Here is an 18822-nt window from a genome sequence, read left to right on the forward strand (position 1 = left end):
GAGTGAACAAAAAACTTAATATTAACTGGTAAATACAGTCAAACCCCGCTATAGTGAACTCCCGGATATAGTGAACGAAATGTTCGGTTCCGTGCCTTGCTATACGCGGATAAGGCTATTTTTTGTGGATAAAGTGAACCAAAAAAGTTAGGAAGTTGGATATAATGAACTTTTTTCTGTCTTCAACTGATTTTTTTTGTAATAATTTTGAAATTTCTACTTCAAAAAAAAAAAAAAAAATACATATACCGATTTTCAAAACCTACTATGGAGGGGAATGTAGCGATAAGCATTTTTTCTTATTTGCTTCGTTCATATCACTTTCCAAGCCCTAAACAAACAAAGCAGATGTTTCCAACCCAGGCAGACGATGTGTCAGTCAGATCAATATGCATTTTATGTCAGAGGGAATGAGCAATTATTCATTATTGGTCAAAGGGTTGGACACTAATATGAGTTGATAGGGCCCTCATTTCAACTCCTTTTTGCTCTCAGTTCAGTTTAAAAAATCCTGCAAACAAGTGTCTCAAATTTAACTATGGCGAGCAGTAAACGCAAAACGTTCTACATTGATGATAAAATGGGCATAATCAGAAAAATTGAAAATGGATGCAATCAAGCTGATATTTGCAGGGAATATTAACTATCCAAATCTGCAGTTTGTAACATATTGAAAAATGGGCAATTAATAATTTCTGCTCACGAAAAAAATTTAGATGGCAGAAAAAAGTTGAGAAAAGCAGATGACAAGGATGTTGAAGAAGCATTACTGAAGTGGTTCGCCAATCGAAGTATCTGGACAACACAAATGTCGATGAATTTGCTAAGCGATTTTATGAGACTACTTTTATGTGCTCGAATGGCAAGTTAGACAGGTTTAAAAGCGGAATAACGGAAATTCAGGAAAAATTATCTGAAAGTCGGGAAGTTTTTCCAAATTTGATGTTGAGGATTGCTCATCAGCTAAAGAATAAAAAAATTTTTTGTACGCAAGACAAAGAGTAATGGAAAATAACAAATTTTTTGCTACTACATAATATTTTTCAGTCATTTATTTGAACAATGTGTAATTAAAGGGAGGAGTTTGGGATCCATTAGTTAAATTGCCTGCGCATCGGATATAGTGAACTCCCTGTTATAGAGAACAGAAATTTCGGTCCCTTGAAGGTTCACTATAGCGGGGTTTGACTGCAACTGTAAAATATTGGTAGTTTGTAGATGTCAAGATAATTAATTTCCCGCACCTTTTAAATCTTTTAAGCACTCAAAAATATTCTAAAATATTATTATCTGCATACGTTAACAAAATGCTAAATAATTTTCCAAGACCTTAAATGATCATGATAAAATAACTAGTTTCTGACAAAGAACTCTTTTTTATTGATTATATTAGCCATTATAAAATGATCAAGAGATTTTTCTCTTCGATATCAGAGGGTGGAAAAAGAAGCCGGAAATTGAGAATGCAGCAGAGTTGCATATGAGTGTGCAATAATCTCACCGAATCCAGCTCAGTACATGCACATGCGGACTCACAGGTATTTATTTCATCAAACGTGTAAAATGATTGGCGCTTTCATACGCTATGGAAACACGGGACGCCGAAATCGATTGTGCTTGAATGAATTGTGAAAACGTTGAATAGGCCAATGTGAGAAGCAACCTTTGGCATAATACGTGGCGAAAATCGACATGGTAAATAAATAAATCTCGTTTTCGAAAAGGGAAAATTAAGCACTCTTTAAAAACAGCCAATGATAAAAGCACCTATAAGGGCCTTTAAAAAACGAAAATAAGCAAATTTAAGCACTTTTTAAAAACGCTACGCATCTTGCCTCAACTATATATATTGGGTACTTGCACTTCGAGAAGAAGATCACGAGAAGATCACCCACACGTGACGTATGATGTCAGCTGATAGTTAATATGCAAAATGGTGTGTTAAAGTTAACCTAAGTTTCTCCACATGTTAATTAAACACAGCTCCGTATCGCACATCAAATTTGTTGAAATATAATTCTTTTTCGGATTTATAGTTTGTTTAGGTATTGTATTGCAACCGTGATATGTTTTTGTTTTGTGTAGCTGGCAACTTCGATGCATAATTAGTTTGTTTATGTTCTACATGTCTTCGTGCCATCCTTTGTGTTAAGTAAGAAATATATAGTGAAAGAATTGAAATCTTTATGAAAGAATGTTTGTCAAGGATTATAGAATGCATCAGTTGAGAGAATCGATACATGTCGGGGTTGGTTCATCCGTAATGGAATAGAAAGAACAGTTGCCAACATAAGCAAAAGCCACGTTTCAACAACCAATCAGGATCGATACACCTACAGAACGTCACTTGCAGGCATCCCATTGAAAAGTTTGATGTGAAACAGCGGTTAGCCATTTAAAAATGTAGGATATTTTACTTTGAAAGATAAAAAGCAACGAAATTATGTGATAAAGTTTTGAAAAATAATTAATCTTAATACATACTTAAATTGGTTCTTTTTGCGACATATTCCTTCACTTAAAGGCTTCATTAAATGTATAATGCAATTATATTTATTAAAACCTAAGAGAAACTTATCTAATATCTAATATGTATAATTCTCTTACGTGGCTCCCAAATTTTGGCTGTGTTTCTTTTTTGCCGGTGGCAGCGTTTGCTTTGTTTTGTTTACGTTTTACGTTACTATTTCTGTTACACGGAGAATCAACCAATGATTGCCGCTAAAAATGTCGCATGCCAAATCTAGCTGAGGTGGCTCAACATTTGGCGCTTTTAAAAACAGAAACTGAAATAACCAGAGAGCATCAGCTGCGGCAATCTCATGCTATTAAGCTAGGCAGAAGTGAGTAGTCTTTGTCGATAGATCTCTAGTTTAGTATTTTGTCGAAAGCGCTTTTTTTCACGAATTTATATATTACGAATTTATTTGACGATTTTTGATTTATATCACGAATATAGCACTTTTCTAATAGGTTTAACGAATTACATGTCATTTATTTGAATTCAAATTTATTTTAATTTCTTAGTATTTACTAAAAAGATGTAATTTTTTTTTAAAAAAAAGTTTTTGTATGGATTTGAATGATTGTTTTGAATTCTTAGAATTTTGTGCATTTGCAATGTACCTAAGTGAGTAGCGAGCTTGGTTTGCGAAGCAAACCATATAAGATGGCGTAGCAATTTTCGGGGGTTGGAGAGCGTTAGCGAGCAGGGGGCGCAGCCCATTAGTTTTAAATAATTTTTTCTGTTTACATAGTTAATAAATTTACTGTTGGTATTTCTCAGAATCGTTGCTAAACTAAAAGTTAAAATAATGGGAAGAAATAGTATTATTCACCATATTGCGCTTGCGAGTTGTTTGGTTGATAAGCAACTTTTAAGTTAGCGTAAAAGTTCTGATACACTTAAGTTTATTAAAACAACAATGACTTTTACGTTGTTTTCTTCTGCAATTTTTATACTATGATCGAGATATTTTAGTTTCATATGATATACTTATTTTTGAATGTTCTTTGTGATTCGATTTCATACATTTAGGACTTAAAACAATCATAATTCCTAGAATTAATTCAGTCAGATGTCCTAGCTGATGCAAGTTTGCTGCTACAGACGGAAAACGTGAGGAGACGCTTCACAACAAAGAATTTATTTATTTTTTGTAGTGGTATATTACTGCCTAGGTCAGGAGAAGGGAATTCATTTTAAAAGCTTCCGTGTCTTATCATTATCTCTCAATAAAAATGCCATGTGGAGCACCAAAATGTTACTTTTTATTAGCAACTAACCACACCAGCTGTTAAAATAACTAGATTTTATGTATTGATTATTTGAGTATATGTAAGTTGGAAGCTAGATATTATTTATTTGTTATTTGAGTATATATAAGTTGTAAACTAGATTTTACTTATTTGTTATTTGAGTACATGCAAGTTGTGAGCTAGATTTTATTTATTTGTTATTTGAGTATATGTAAGTTGTAAGCCAGATTTTACTTATTTGTTATTTGAGTATATGTAAGTTAAAATTTATATCAACGGTTGCTATGGACATTAAAGAACACATTTTTTTGTGTAAAATAAAAAAGTTATGCTTCTTGTTTTACTTTTGTTAAATGGAGTCAGAATTACTTTATTTTAGTAAAGTAGTAGTTTTTTAAAAGAAAAACAGAATATTACACTTTCTGGTAAAGTCACCTTACACCAGCTGGTCTACCTTTTTAAATAAGTAAAATTTCAAGAATCTCAAGATTTAAAATAGCACAGTCAAAAATCAAGAAAATATGTAAGTAAAACGATCTTTATCGAGACAGGGATTTCCATTTGTGGGAGTATTTTCGGCAAAACGAAACGAACTTTAACTGTTATAAATTCCTGTAAATTAAGAAAATTATACAATTCTAAAACAGTTAATAATACATTTTAAAGTCAAAAAATAATAATAATTCAGCATTGCTGAAGAACTAAAAAAAACGACATAAACAAGTAAAATATGTATTTTCTTTAAAAGTAAAAAGCAGTTTTCATAGTCAAATAGTTTTAATTGTAATTGAAATGGAATTTTGATTACCACCCAGCTATGTTTAGCTTTTTAATGCCTAGACAAAAGATTTGTTGATATTCAAAAATTACCTTTTCATAATGTTAAGACGCAGAAGATGAGAATTTATAATTTAAGACTTAAATGTGAGTTCTCAACCATATAATTTATTTTAAATAACTAAAAAAAAAACAATTTTGCGTAATAATCTTACTTTTGGGATGGTGGGTAGAGCGGATTTGAGACTAAGGTAGAAATGAGATTTATGTGTGGTATCTTTCATTTGTATCACGTCTAAGTATTGCAAAGCATGAACTGCTGGATCCATGAAGTACTTGATCTGAAAAAGAATGAAAATTTTAATTTTAAATGTATCAGCTGTATATAAGATCTTTCAACATATATACAAACAAACCAAAAAAATATTTATTTTACCTTTAACTTAGTAATTGCACTCGATAAGGGTCATAGTCACTTTCAGGCAATGCCGCGCAAATAGTAGAAAAAAACTTTTTATCCCTCTTATCGTCGTCATATTCATAATTAAATTATAATTAATTAATTAATAATTAATTAATAATTAATTAATAATTAATTAATAATTAATTAATAATTAATTAATAATTAATTAATAATTAATTAATAATTAATTAATAATTAATTAATAATTAATTAATTAATTAATAATTAATTAATAATTAATTAATTAATTAATAATTAATTAATAATTCATTAATTAATAATTCATTAATTAATAAATAAAAGTAAGCATTAAACTCTTTCCCACCCTTAAGAGTCAATTTATTTTATCACATCGTTGTGCAAATTAATTATTTATAATTATTAATCCTTAATTTAATTGTGCATTCAAAAATAATTAATTATTAATCATTAATCAATAAATTATTAATTATTAAAAATATATTAAGAAATTTTCGCTAAAATATAAATATTCTTTTTTCTACATTTGATGTAAAAATGACACAGTTTTGTAAGAAAAATAGCTTAAGAGAAGTAAGCATTAAACTCTTTCACACCATTAAGAGTCAATTTATTTTATCACATCGTTGTGCAAATTAATTATTTATAATTATTAATCCTTAATTTAATTGTGCATTCAAAAATAATTAATTATTAATCATTAATTAATAAATTATTAATTATTAAAAATATATTAAGAAATTTTCGCTAAAATATAAATATTTTGTTTTCTACATTTGATGTAAAAATAACACAGTTTTGTATGAAAAATAGCTTAGAGAAGTAAGCATTAAACTCTTTCATACCGTTAAGAGTTAATTTGAAGTGAATCACTAAGAAACTAAGAAACAATAGAGCGAAGCAATCATCGGTCTTTTTAAGCGGCTGCGAACAGGACTTTTGGCCCCTAATTAAAAATATATACTCAACGTATAACAGAATTAAGGCAACAGAATGAATTATTTTAGATGTCTAGTAATTTAGATAGCGATATACCCGCCTTTTTAGTATTAGATATTACAAATGGTGCAATGTCCCTTTTCTGTATTTTTTCTAAAATTTTTTAAAGATACCAAAAATAGTTAATTAGGCATATTTTATAACCTTGAATTTGTGCTTTTTTACTCACTTAGAAAAGAAGTACAGTAGAGTCCCGATTATCCGAGTTTCCGCTTTAACCGAGCTATCAAATATTTCAAGATTTTTTTTTGTTCTAGTTTATTTTTAAAAAAACCGCTGAAAAATAAATCTGAGTTTTATGACGGCCAGGTGGCCGAGCGGTTAGCGTGCCTGACTGCGAAGTCATAGGCTGCGGTTTCGAATCCCGCTCTGGGCATGGACGTTTCTCTCTCTCTTTGTGCTGTCCTCTGTTGTGTGTGTGTGCATGATGTGTGAATGTGGCCCACCCTATAAACGGGTTTGTGGCAGTGTGGCGTGGGCAATGTTGCTCGCCTCCGTGACTTTGGTTCACAGGTGCCCTCTGGGTAACGCGAAATGAGCAACAATTCCGGCATAGTATAGGCAAAGATTCAAATTCAGTGCCTGCCATTGGAAAAAAAAAATCTGAATTTTATCTTCCAAACACTCAGAAAAACAAAATTCAACAACTTGGTCTGATGAAATCATCGTTAATATCGTAAATAATGATAATGAATCTAGCGAAGATGATGAAGACAGTGATTATTAAAATCAACATATAAAAATCTCTCATACAGATGGACTAAAAGTCATCGAATGTACTATTGAATATATAGAACAACAAAAAGAGGCGACACCAGCCTTCCTCTTATCCCTAAAAAAGGCGAAACATTACTACAGAAAAGCGCCAAAGTTACGTAGAACGAAAAACTATTAAGGACATTTTTTAAGTAAAGACGATTTAATTCCTTTAAAGTATGCTTTTTAAATGTTTTTAAGTAAGCTTTTTAATCATAATATGAATTGTATGTGGTATACTCGTATACATTTCGTATTTCTTAAATATATAACATATATACCTTCTCTTTTTCTTTCCGTTTTTATACTCTTCGCTTTAACCGAGTTTTTCCGTTATCCGAGTTTGTTGCGGTCCCCATTAACTCGGATAATCGGGACTCTACTGTAATTTTAATCTCAGTTTTCTGAAAAAAAACTTTTGCATTGTCTCTTTTTTTCTTTAAATGCTAAATCTTTTCTTTACTTCTGAAAATATTTAATTTGCATTTCTTTCATAGTAATGGTGTTCATAAATGATATAGGTTTACAAATTTAAATTCTTAGAGCTATTAAACAGTTTTTCAATCTTTATATTTTTGATAAATTTCTCGTATTTAATAAGAAAATGTTATTTTCTCAGAATTTTTTTTAAAAATACCATGTGAAACCGTTATACAGTTCCTAGAAATGCAATTACAAAATTGAAAGTTGAGGTGCTGAAAGTGACGTGCTATTTTATTTATGAAATAACGTGAAATTGTTTTTTTTTTCTTTAAAAATTCCAATTTGTTCGAAAATAATTCCAATTTTTAGTGTTTCCACTCCGATTCCTTTCCAGTTTTTTTTTTAAAATAATGACTATTTATCCATTGTTGAATTGTTGTAGGAAAATTAATTTATTGCGAATTTTCATTCTCTAAGCTCCCATCTGAGTTGGTGTCAAAAGTAATAATAATAAAAATATTTAAACAAGAGTGAAAGATCTTGTAAAATCAAAATTTATATTGAAATTTTATCGTTAAAAGTTGACAAATAAAATTACTTCCCATATACTACTTTATATCGCGTAGCACATTTGTATTCCCAAGTAAAAAAAAAATTTCAAGTACAGTTTATTATTTTTTGAATTCATATTAACCAAATGTGCTTATATAAAGTTATATAAATACAGGACTGTTAACTTTCAACTGTTTTTGGAAAATTGTTTACAGTGGTAGCTAAATATATATATATTTTTTAATTTTATTTTATAGGCGTAGGATCCAATTTTGGGTTTACGACTACTAATGTTAAACTCCGTAGCCTTGTAATTTTGAACCCAATCCAGAAGACCAGGGATCTCCTGAATCAAGTATTGGTAGAAATTTGTCTTCGTGGAGGACTTTTTGATGGAAGTAATCCGCATTTATGCTACCGTGAAAACCATGAAAACCTACCACAATTAGTCTGACGTCAAGGAGACTCTAACCCATGATCCATGTATCTTTAGGGATATTTTACGTGGGCACATTGGTCGATGCGAGCTGGGTGTGGAATTCATATCGACCATCTATTGCTCGGATTCGAACCCAGTTCACCTCATTGGAAGGCGGACACTCTATCCCCTGAGCCACCACGACTCAATATATGTTTTTTTTATTTTACATTTTATATTACAACCGTCGTTGAACAGCTGATCCAATTTTTTGGGTTTACGACTTCGAATGTTCAATTCCGTAGCCCTGTAGTTTTGAACCCAATCCAGAAGACAAGGGAACTCCTGGATCGAGTATTGGGAGAAATTTGCCTTCGTGGAGGACTTTTTGATGGATCTAACCCACATTTGCTTTACATGGAGAGGAAGACCGCGAAAACCTCCCATGATTAGCCTAACGGCAAGGGAACTCTAACCCATGATCCGTCTACCGCTGAGGATATTTCACGTCAGCACTGTGGTCGGTGTAAGACGGATGCGGAATTCGTATCGACTGGAATTCGAACCCGGTTCGCGTCATTATAAGGCGAACGCTCGATTCCCTGAGCCACCACGACTCAATATATGTTTTTGTTATATATTTTTGCTTCGTAAATTTAATTTAAATTTATTTTTTACACCACTGCATAAGAATGATTCAATAGTTTATATGAAACGCCACTTTGTTTCCACTCTATTGTGTCCAGGCTTATGAAATCTCAGTTTCAGTTTTTAAAGTTCAGTTTTAGTCCAGTTCAGTTCAGTTTTTAATTGCTTAATACTCAATAAAATATTTTCCAAAAAGCGAGTAGTAGGCAGCACTGTAATTCTTTTACAAAGAAAATGATTTTCTATCGACTTTTCAAGAAAAAAATAATAAGGAATAATAAAGTAACGAAGGGAGTTTGGGAGCAGAGCTTCCTAATTAGAAATTCCTCAAATTTCCTACATTAAAATTAAATAAAAAATTTGATTCAGAATTTTCTTGTAATTTTACTTTGAAATTAAATAAAAGATAATTCAGAAATTAATTTATTATTTTAATTTAAATATAAATAAAAATAAAATAAAATCAATTTTTCCTTTAAAGTTAAAGAAATTTTTTATTTCACAAATTCACCATAATTTTTATTTTAAAATTAAATAAATTAGAAAAATGTAGCATATTTTTTTCGTCACTGTTACATAAAAAAATTTTATTTTGAAATTCATCATATTTTTTACATTAAAATAAATTTTAAAAAAATTATAATTTTACTTTGAAATTTAATTCCAAAAAAAAAATAGAAATTATTCAAATTTTTGAATTATAATGATAATTAAATAAATTCATCATTATAAAACAAAAAACCCTCATAAATTCTTATTATACTTTTAAAAAGCAATTTTAAAAAAGCATTTGCTGTTTAAAGACAACCTCAATTTTTCTCCACGGTTTTTGAAGATTATTAAAGTACTGTCATCAAAGTTTTTGATTTATAATAATAATTAAATAAATTCGCCATTGAAAAAAGGGGCTTAAAATCTTATTATACTTCTATCAAGCAATTTTAATAAGTATTTGCTGTTGAAAAACAACTTAAATTTCCGATACGGCTTTTGAAGATCATGAAAGTATCAGAGTTTTTGAATCAGAATAATAATTAAATAAATTCGTCATTAAAAAAAACAGCATAAAATCTTATTCTATTTTATAGAAGCAATTTTCATAAGCATTTGCTGTTTAAAGACAACCTCAATTTTCTCCATGGTATTTAATAGATCATAAAAATACTGTCATCAGAGTTTTTGAATCATAATAATAATTAAATAAATTCATCATTATTAGATAAAACAAACCTGCATAAAATCTTATTATACTTTTATAAAACAAGTTTCATAAACATTTGCTGTTTAAAGACAACCTCAATTTTCTTGATGGTATTTAATAGATCATAAAAATACTGTTATCAGAGTTTTTGAATCATAATAATAATTAAATAAATTCATCATTATTCGATAAAACAAACCTGCATAAAATCTTATTATACTTTTGCAAAGCTATTTTAATAAGCATTTGCTGTTAAAATGCAACCTCAATTTTCCCTACAGCTTTTAAAGATCATATAAGTACTGTCACGAACAAATTTCATTTCCATCCCACAAATTGTTCCATTAATTTATTCTCCCTTATGCATCCATTTCGAAAGTCGTTTTTAAAACGATTCTTTACAAACACTCCTCTTCAATGCGACCATCATTTTCATATAAAACTCAACACAAGAGAACAATTTGTTCTTCCAGAGACACTCTTTCCTCAAACAACACAATTTCTATAAATCATCCGAACGTTAAATTGAAGTGGGTCACTTTATTTTCGAACAAAATCATCATCTCTAATGGATTTTTCGATGTTTTTTAACTCCCTTTTGGAACAATGATGACTTATTTCGAAAAATAAACACCGCGAATGGATTGACTCCGGTCGAAGAACTGAAGAGTTTATTAAGAATCGAATGTTTCGAAACTTTAATTTCAATGAATTTTCTTCCTTTTATGTATTAATTCTTTATGACTTCTTTTTATTGCAACATAATTTGTTAAGATATAGTTCTTCGTGCATGCAAAAAGCCACAGCAAAATGGATATTACGCAGTGTTTCATCCGTAAAATTATTTTACATTAATAATAGTAATATTTATTCAATTCCTAATATTAGTTCACATTCTCCCTATATCCTATATATATATACTAGAGGGCTGCACCCCCTGCTCGCTACCGCTCGCCAACTCCCGATAATTGCTACGCAATTACATTTTTGTTCGCTTCGCGAACAAGTTTAAAGTCGTTTTTCTGGAGATTAGGTGGCAATTCTTCTGCACCAACATCACATAGAGAGAATATGATAGGATTGTAAAATGTAAAAAGTCCTTATTATCAGCATTATAAACTTGTACAAAGCAATTCTAATACAAACAATATTATAAACTTATATAGAGTGAGGAAACAATATTATTTAACACATTACTATAGGACATTAGTCGGAGATTAATCTCCGTATCCGAAGCACGCGTGGCAGAGCCTAACTCGGGTAGACTATACTTGAGGGTGCCCTTTGATTCTCGCCAAGTTGTGATCGCGGTTGATCACCAAGCTGGGCGATGTTAAAACCCAATCGTGATTCTGATTGGTTTAGATTTTAGCGTTATTTTTAAATGCTCAACGGTATATGTAATTTCAGAGGCCCGTTAGTTCTACTTTGGAAACCGACTGGTAAAGTTACTTTTGCTTCTGGTCAATAAGATCGAAGGTATGTGGGCAGTCATAAAAAGGGACTTTAGAAAAAAAATGCCATCGCCAGTCCGGTACCACAGACGCCATTTTCGATTTGTATTTCACCGAATTTATGCGGCAATGGAGGTACACAGATTCTATTCAAGATAAATTTAGACAGTATCTAACTACTATTAGAGAATTCGGTGCACCTAAATCTGAGGATATTCAAGCTTAACGAAGAAGTGAGTTGTTTTTTCTCCTTTTCTTTCTGTGCTTACTCCATTAACTTTTCTTTCGATTTTACTGGGTTTATTAATTTTGCTCATATCGGGCTCATTGCAATTTTATAAAGTTTTGGCAGATGTTTTGTTGAAATTTTCTAATGTTTTATTGAAATATCACTATATTTTGGCAGCCATTCCTGTTACCACAGTGCTCCGCGCAAACAGGAATGGCACCAAACATAAGTCGCCAATTCCGCCAAGGGGCACACTCAAGTATATTTTTACCTCTAACTCAAATCATTGTTGATCTCATATTGCCGAACGCTCCCTATATGGTGCTTCATCTCCCCCCCCCCCAATAATTTAAATTTTAAACTGAAAACAATTAAAATCTGATGAAAAAAAACTTTAAAATATGGCAAATAAATTAAAACATGTAATATTAATAAGTTGATGCTGAGTAATATTTCAAAAGCAAAAATCATTGCAAGTAATTGCCCAAAAAACAATAAAATTAAAAATTATTTACAATAGATCTCTGAATATTCACAAAACCTAGCTATGTACATTTTTCATTGATTTTTCTTTTCACATCATTTTGTGTACCAATGATTTAAACTTCTATGCATTATTTAAGAAACATCTCTTACAAATATAAACTGTTAATTAATATTTCTGGCTGAACGATCTTTTTAAAGTAAGTAAAAAATAATTAAAAGTAAAGAAAAACAATGATAAAATTAAAAATTATTTACAAAACCTCCTTATATACAAAATTTTTTATCAATTTATTTTCCATATTATTCATTTTCATTTAAAAATCTTGACTCTTCAACGTTTATTCGTAGCGCATTCCTTTGTCGCGTATTGATAGCACTACGATTATTTTCCCGCTAATTTTGTGCTGCTAAATTATGTTCAGCTAAATTATGTGTCGCTGTTAATATCGCCTAAGATATTCACGGCGATCCATTTTTTATAAAAGATATAAGTATTTTAAAGTAAACTCTGTTCAATATATTTCACACATTCAATACAAAATGAAAATCGCAACAAGATTTAGCTAGTAAGTTCAGTTGTAACATTTCTGCAGACAGCATTATTAAAAATTATTACGTTTTCGCACGCAAACGTTCTCAATTTTGATTGACTGTTTTGTGCATTACTAACCAGAAGTCTTCTGTGATTGGCTATGTGTTATCAATCATTCCACTCTGTTCTTATTTTATATATATATATATATATATATATATATATATATATATATATATATATATATATATATATATATATATATATATATATATATATATATATATATATATATATATATATATATATATATATATATATATATATATATATATATATATATATATATATATATATATATATATATACAAGAAAACGCGAAGAAAGTTAAGAAAAACAATAAGTTTTACACATAACACATTTAAGTTAAGTAACACATTTTTAAATCATTCTTGAAAAATTTTTCGTCCATGTAAGTTGATCTGATTTTGCTACTCGCTTTATAGCCCCCTTTTAATGTTTTTTCTTTTTCTTTCTTTTTCTTTCATTTTATTTTCTGTTTTTACATGTTATTTTTACTTATTTTTACTTTTTGTGATCTATTTTATTTATTGTTACTTTTATTAAAAAAATTTTTGAGTGCTCCTCACACTATTGTATTAATATATTTTGCTTTGGCTTTATTGATACAATATCAGAAAGCACTCTGTTTTGCGGATATAATCGTGTGGGCTGAAGAAAAGATTATATCCTTTTTTTCCGGTTTTTTAAATAAAATTTCATTCATTTTTTTTAAATATATATATAAACTGTTGTTTGTTATTTTTTACTTATTATTCCCCCCCTCTTTTTTTTTCTTCATATGTCTATTTTTCTTTGTTTTATTCTTCATTTTGATATATATATATATATATATATATATATATATATATATATATATATATATATATATATATATATATATATATATATATATATATATATATATATATATATATATATATATATAGATTGATAGATTTTTATTCAGTTGGCGCATAAATCTGAAGTAATCCTCCGAACTTAACTTTCGGGATTATGTCTAAAAGAAAAGCATTTGGTCAAAGGTGCTCCAATAAACGTAGTATCTTTTATAAATCCCATCAACTTCAAGTTGCTCTTGAACACAAAATTTTAATACCGAGATTTTCTTAACGGATTATAACAGAATTGATGTGTGTCTTACATCGCTGTCAATATGATGTTATCGATATATCGTTACAAACATAAGATCGATGCTATGGATGTTAAAGAGGATTATTGTTCTGAAAAATGTACTTAAACTTAATCTAGATTATCAAGAGTTTACTGTTCGCTTTTTAAAATTTTTTAAGCTTTTTATTTAAAAAAAAAATTCAGTTTAAAGTTAAAACTTAATGTTTAAACTAACTAGTGGTTTTTAATCTCTTTTCACTAATATAAGAAGCTCATTTCCCTAATTCTAAAGCACATCTATATTATATAAAACGCTAATACGTACGTATGTATGTATGTATCAATAAAACCGATGATATTTCTTTTCTCGCGCTTGCAACAGTTTTCATTTTTAATTGATTGGATTCGGCGCGCAAGAGCACGTAGTGAGCAACCAGATAACAATGACCAGAGTGAGCATTATCAGGTTGTTCAATTCAGATTCATGCACTAAAAACATGACAATATTTAATTTAAACTCAATTAGGAATTAATTAATTAATTGAAGTGAGAATGCTTTAAAAGGCCGCCGTTGAATTGATATTTTTCTACTGGGAGCTACCTTAACGTCTAAAAAACGTTTAAGTGTTTGTATTGAATGCATTGAATTTTTTTTATATTTCGCGTTTATTTATGCATTGAATTTTCACGCTTTAAAATGCAGAATATTAGTGAAGCAATATTTGATAATTTATTTTGCTAATATGTTTCTTATTTAGCTAATGTTTTGATTTTTTCACCATGTACAATCTAAATAGCTAATATACTTTTTTAAAAGCCAATAAGAACATTGGTAGAATTCATCTACATAAGTACAATACTATGTCTTTGATGATAAAATACTATGTCTTTGATGATAATATATTATGTCTTTGTGCTAGAACATTGTGTTCATTGGCGAGCGAGTGCAGCGAGCCATGGTTCACGGCGTGAACCACATAGGATTGCGTAACAATTCTCGGGGGTTGGCGAGCGTTAGCGAGTAGGGGGCGGAGCCTCCTAGTAATATTTATTTTCCATAAATTAATTCACATTTTAAATTAATTCACCAGGCCAAATTATTAGACTCACTATAAGATTCTTTGCAAAATCATAATCATTAGGTGATACTATGCAGCTTTATTGTTCTTACGTGACTGAAACCGGTTTGCACTTGTTTACGTTCGTGTCGTGTATCACCTAGCTAAATTAGACGATATATAATATAAATTAGACGATTGAATAAATTCGACGGAATATTATATAGATATAGAATATTTATTATATCAGGTATTATCTATATATATATATAATAATCTCTTGTCATAGTTTTAGTGGTTAAACTCCTCCTAAACGGCTCAACCGATTTTTGCGAAATTTTATACGTATATTCAGTAGGTCTGAGAATAGGTTCATAAATAATTTTTTTTCATTTTTTGGACAAATTTAACGTAAAATTCAATATATCTTTATTTAATCGTATTCGGATCCAAAAGAGACATAGAGACATGATAAATCAAAACTAATATTCACGCACGTTGCAACAAGTCATATTAAACTTTAATAGCTCGCCCTTAAAAGAAGAGCATCAAACATATTTGCAAGTATGTGAATGAAGGCAGTGATATGGCAGTATTTCGAGTTGAAAATACCAATGTGACTGCTCTTCCAGTGAATAACAACGACGAAATAACGCTGTACCAAATTGGCCGGTACATCAGCTCCAATGAAGCTGTTTGGCGTAACTTTGGATTCCCAATTCATGATCCAACCGTTAGTCATTTAGCCGTCCATCTTGAAAACGGTCAGAGCGTATATTTCACGAACGAGACTGCGATTGACCGAGCTATAAATCCACCAAAAACTATACTAACCGAATTTTTTTGAATTGTGTAATCGTGCGGATGCTTTTGGTGCCTTTGCACGGACATTACTCTACTCAGAAGTACCACACTATTTCACATGGGCTGAAACAAAAAAAATGGACACCCTGCAAACAAGGCACACCCGTTGATGCATGTCCCGGTTTATTCAAATCAATACCGTAGGGGAGAGTATTTACAGTCAATCCAAGGCAGACTGAGTGCTTTTATTTTGGACTGTTAATGTCACCGGCTCATTGTCATTTCAAGATATACGTAAAGTCGATGGACATCAGCATCCAAAGAATAAAGATGCATGCCTTGCACTCGGCTTGATGGAAGACGACAACCCGTGGAAATGTATGCTTGCTGAAGCAGCACTGAACTGTACTGCAAAGCAAATTCGTCTACTATTTGCTATAGTATTAACTACATGTTTCCTGGCCCGTATAGGAATGCTATGGGATAATCACAAAGATTCGATGACTGATGACATACGGTATCAACATCGCACACGTTGCAACGATCTAACGATAGCATTCAGCGATGCTATGTGCAATGAAGCACTGATTGCTATTGAGGATCTTGGCATTATTATTGCGAACTTGCAACTCAGTCATTTCGGCATGCCTTCACCAAATCGAAGTGCATCTGATTTATTAACCACTGACATGAATCGTGAACTTCAATACAATACGATAGAAATGGCAGCGATTGTTACTCGCAATGCTCCACTAATAAATGAGGAACAAAGGAACATTTATAACCGCATTATGCTCGCAGTTTTGGCAGGACAAGGTTGATTTATTTTTTGGATGCACTAGGTGGAACTGGCAAAACATTTATTATTTCGTTAATTCTCGCTGAAATGCGATCAAATAATGGCCTCACGTTGGCCGTTGCATCATCTGGCATTGTGGCAACTTTATTGGATGGAGGCAGAACAGCTCGTTCAGTATTTAAGCTGCCACTAAATATTCAAAACAGCCCAGATGCAGTGTGCAACATAAAAAAAGCAATCGTCTATGGCCACAGTGTTGAAACACTGTAAAATTATCACCTGGGATGAATGCACTATGGCACACAAACATTCGCTTTAAGCGTTGAACAGAACATTGAAAGATACAAAAAACAATGACAAATTATTTGGCGGCACTCTGTTACTCCTTTTATGTGATTTCAGGCAAACACTTCCATTAGATTGTCATTTGCAATGACAAGGCCAAACAATGTCTGTTTTTGTCTTAGATTTGAGCACACCATGTTTTTCACACGGGCAATTATACGTGGCATGCTCTCGAGTGGGCAAACCATCCAATTTATTTGTGTTAGCTTAAGATGGAAGGACAGAAAATATTGTACACTCCATTGCAATAAGAGATTAATATTGTTGACTAATACTTTCAGAATTCGTTGTATATATAATTTATAAAAAAAAAGTTACAATAAATTAAAAAAACTATTATTTGGTGTGCTGTTATTTGCACATTTTGTCACAGTTCACAGCGCTCCATGCCTCTTCCACTCATATACCCAGGGCCGGATTAACCTATAGGCACACTAGGCACGTGCCTAGGGCCTACGAAAAACTTGGGAGAAAAAAATTTGTTGACAAAAATTATTTAGCTTTAAAAACAACAAGTGTATATTGCACAAAATTATGAGGATACAAATAAAAATATAATATTTTTCGGTAATAAATTATTTTGCAGAATCTTATGATATTACTTTTTTGCGATTTTTGGATTCAACGAAATATTGTATTATGCTGTCGAATTCCAAACTAGGCAAAATGCCGTATTCAATGGACATAAGTGCGAGCGATGCCAAACGATCTTGATTCATTGTCGAACGCAAATAATTTTTTATCAATTTTAACCTGGAGAAAGATCTTTCTCCTTCTGCATTTGATCCAAGAATCGACAAATATATTCTTAATGCAATGTGAACGTTAGGAAAAGTATTCACAAGTTTATCTTTAACATAGTTATCGATCGAACTAATCATAATGGTATTATCGATATCAACTGCAATTTCGGCAGTATATCGGCATTGCAGATAAAGTTCGATAAACAAATTTGTAAATTAAAATCCATATTAATAAAAATGTAAAAAAAATATGCAAGAAAATTTCAGCATATATTTTGAAAAGAGGGGAGGAGTGGGGGAAGGAGGGGAGGTCCCAAAAACGGCTATGCCTAGGGCCCACGAAAGGTATAATCCGACTCTGTGCCTAGGGCCTGCGAAAGGTATAATCCGGCTCTGCATATACCACATACGCACACACTTACTATAAATAAGATGTATATTCATACTCTAGAAATAATTCATATGGCAAAACAACGTTTGCCGGGTCAGCTAATATTAGTATATTATAATAATTAGTCCGAACGATGAGACATTGTTTAATAATTACATGTTTTGCTCGAGTTTATAGGCAATACTCTTTAATAAACAAACTTAATACTTTAATAAACTAACATTTTTATTCCGGAGATTTTTCGTCTTCCTATTTGTGTTTATTTTTAACGTATTGCATTACAATGTTAACCAATTGCTACACGAACATCAACGCGTGTGAGATCCGGTTTTAGTCGAGAAAAAACAGTAATGCTGTAAAATTTGTACCTGATAATTAGGATTTTACATAGAATCTTAAAGTGCGTCTAATAATTTGGCCGGAGACTATATATTCCACTTATGAACTTTTATTTGTTATCAACAAATATTCTATCTACTTCCCTTTCCGCATAAATGTAAAGTTATTTAAGTAAAACCATAAAAAAAAGACATCCTATCATTTCTATTCCGTTAACTTCGAATCGAAGAGGGAATCTAAATAAGTTGTTAAGAACAACAAGAATAAAATTCCGGGATTCTAATAGGAACAGTTTTATTGGGAATACGAACACGCTCTCTTAACCTCGAAACGGGAAGCTGCGAAATGACCACTGCCGATGACGTAAACACTTCAAATAGTTTTCGAAATTGGTCCAATCTTGAGCCACTGGAAGGAAAAGCATCATTAGGACTTCCAGGAATTGGACTTAAAGGTTTCTGGGAGTTCGAACT

General features: G+C 30.9%; 2 protein-coding genes across 5 annotated transcripts in view; one reads left to right on the forward strand and one right to left on the reverse strand.

The window, feature by feature from the left end:
* LOC107453622 (ankyrin repeat and BTB/POZ domain-containing protein 2) overlaps window positions 1-18822 on the forward strand; it is a 442842-nt gene that overhangs the window by 353898 nt on the left and 70122 nt on the right. The window lies entirely within an intron of this gene.
* The window catches only part of LOC107453616 (SCY1-like protein 2), a 556894-nt gene that overhangs the window by 132601 nt on the left and 405471 nt on the right, over window positions 1-18822 (reverse strand). For all 4 annotated transcript variants that reach the window (XM_087169467.1, XM_087169470.1, XM_087169468.1 and 1 more), the window contains one exon: window positions 4752-4877. In XM_087169467.1, coding sequence (XP_087025593.1) covers window positions 4752-4877 — 126 coding nt within the window. The remainder of the gene's footprint in view (window positions 1-4751; window positions 4878-18822) is intronic.

The sequence above is a fragment of the Parasteatoda tepidariorum genome, chromosome 8 (assembly GCF_982258835.1).
Source record: "Parasteatoda tepidariorum strain Cologne lab strain chromosome 8, Ptep-v5.0, whole genome shotgun sequence".
Taxonomy (NCBI): domain Eukaryota; kingdom Metazoa; phylum Arthropoda; class Arachnida; order Araneae; family Theridiidae; genus Parasteatoda; species Parasteatoda tepidariorum.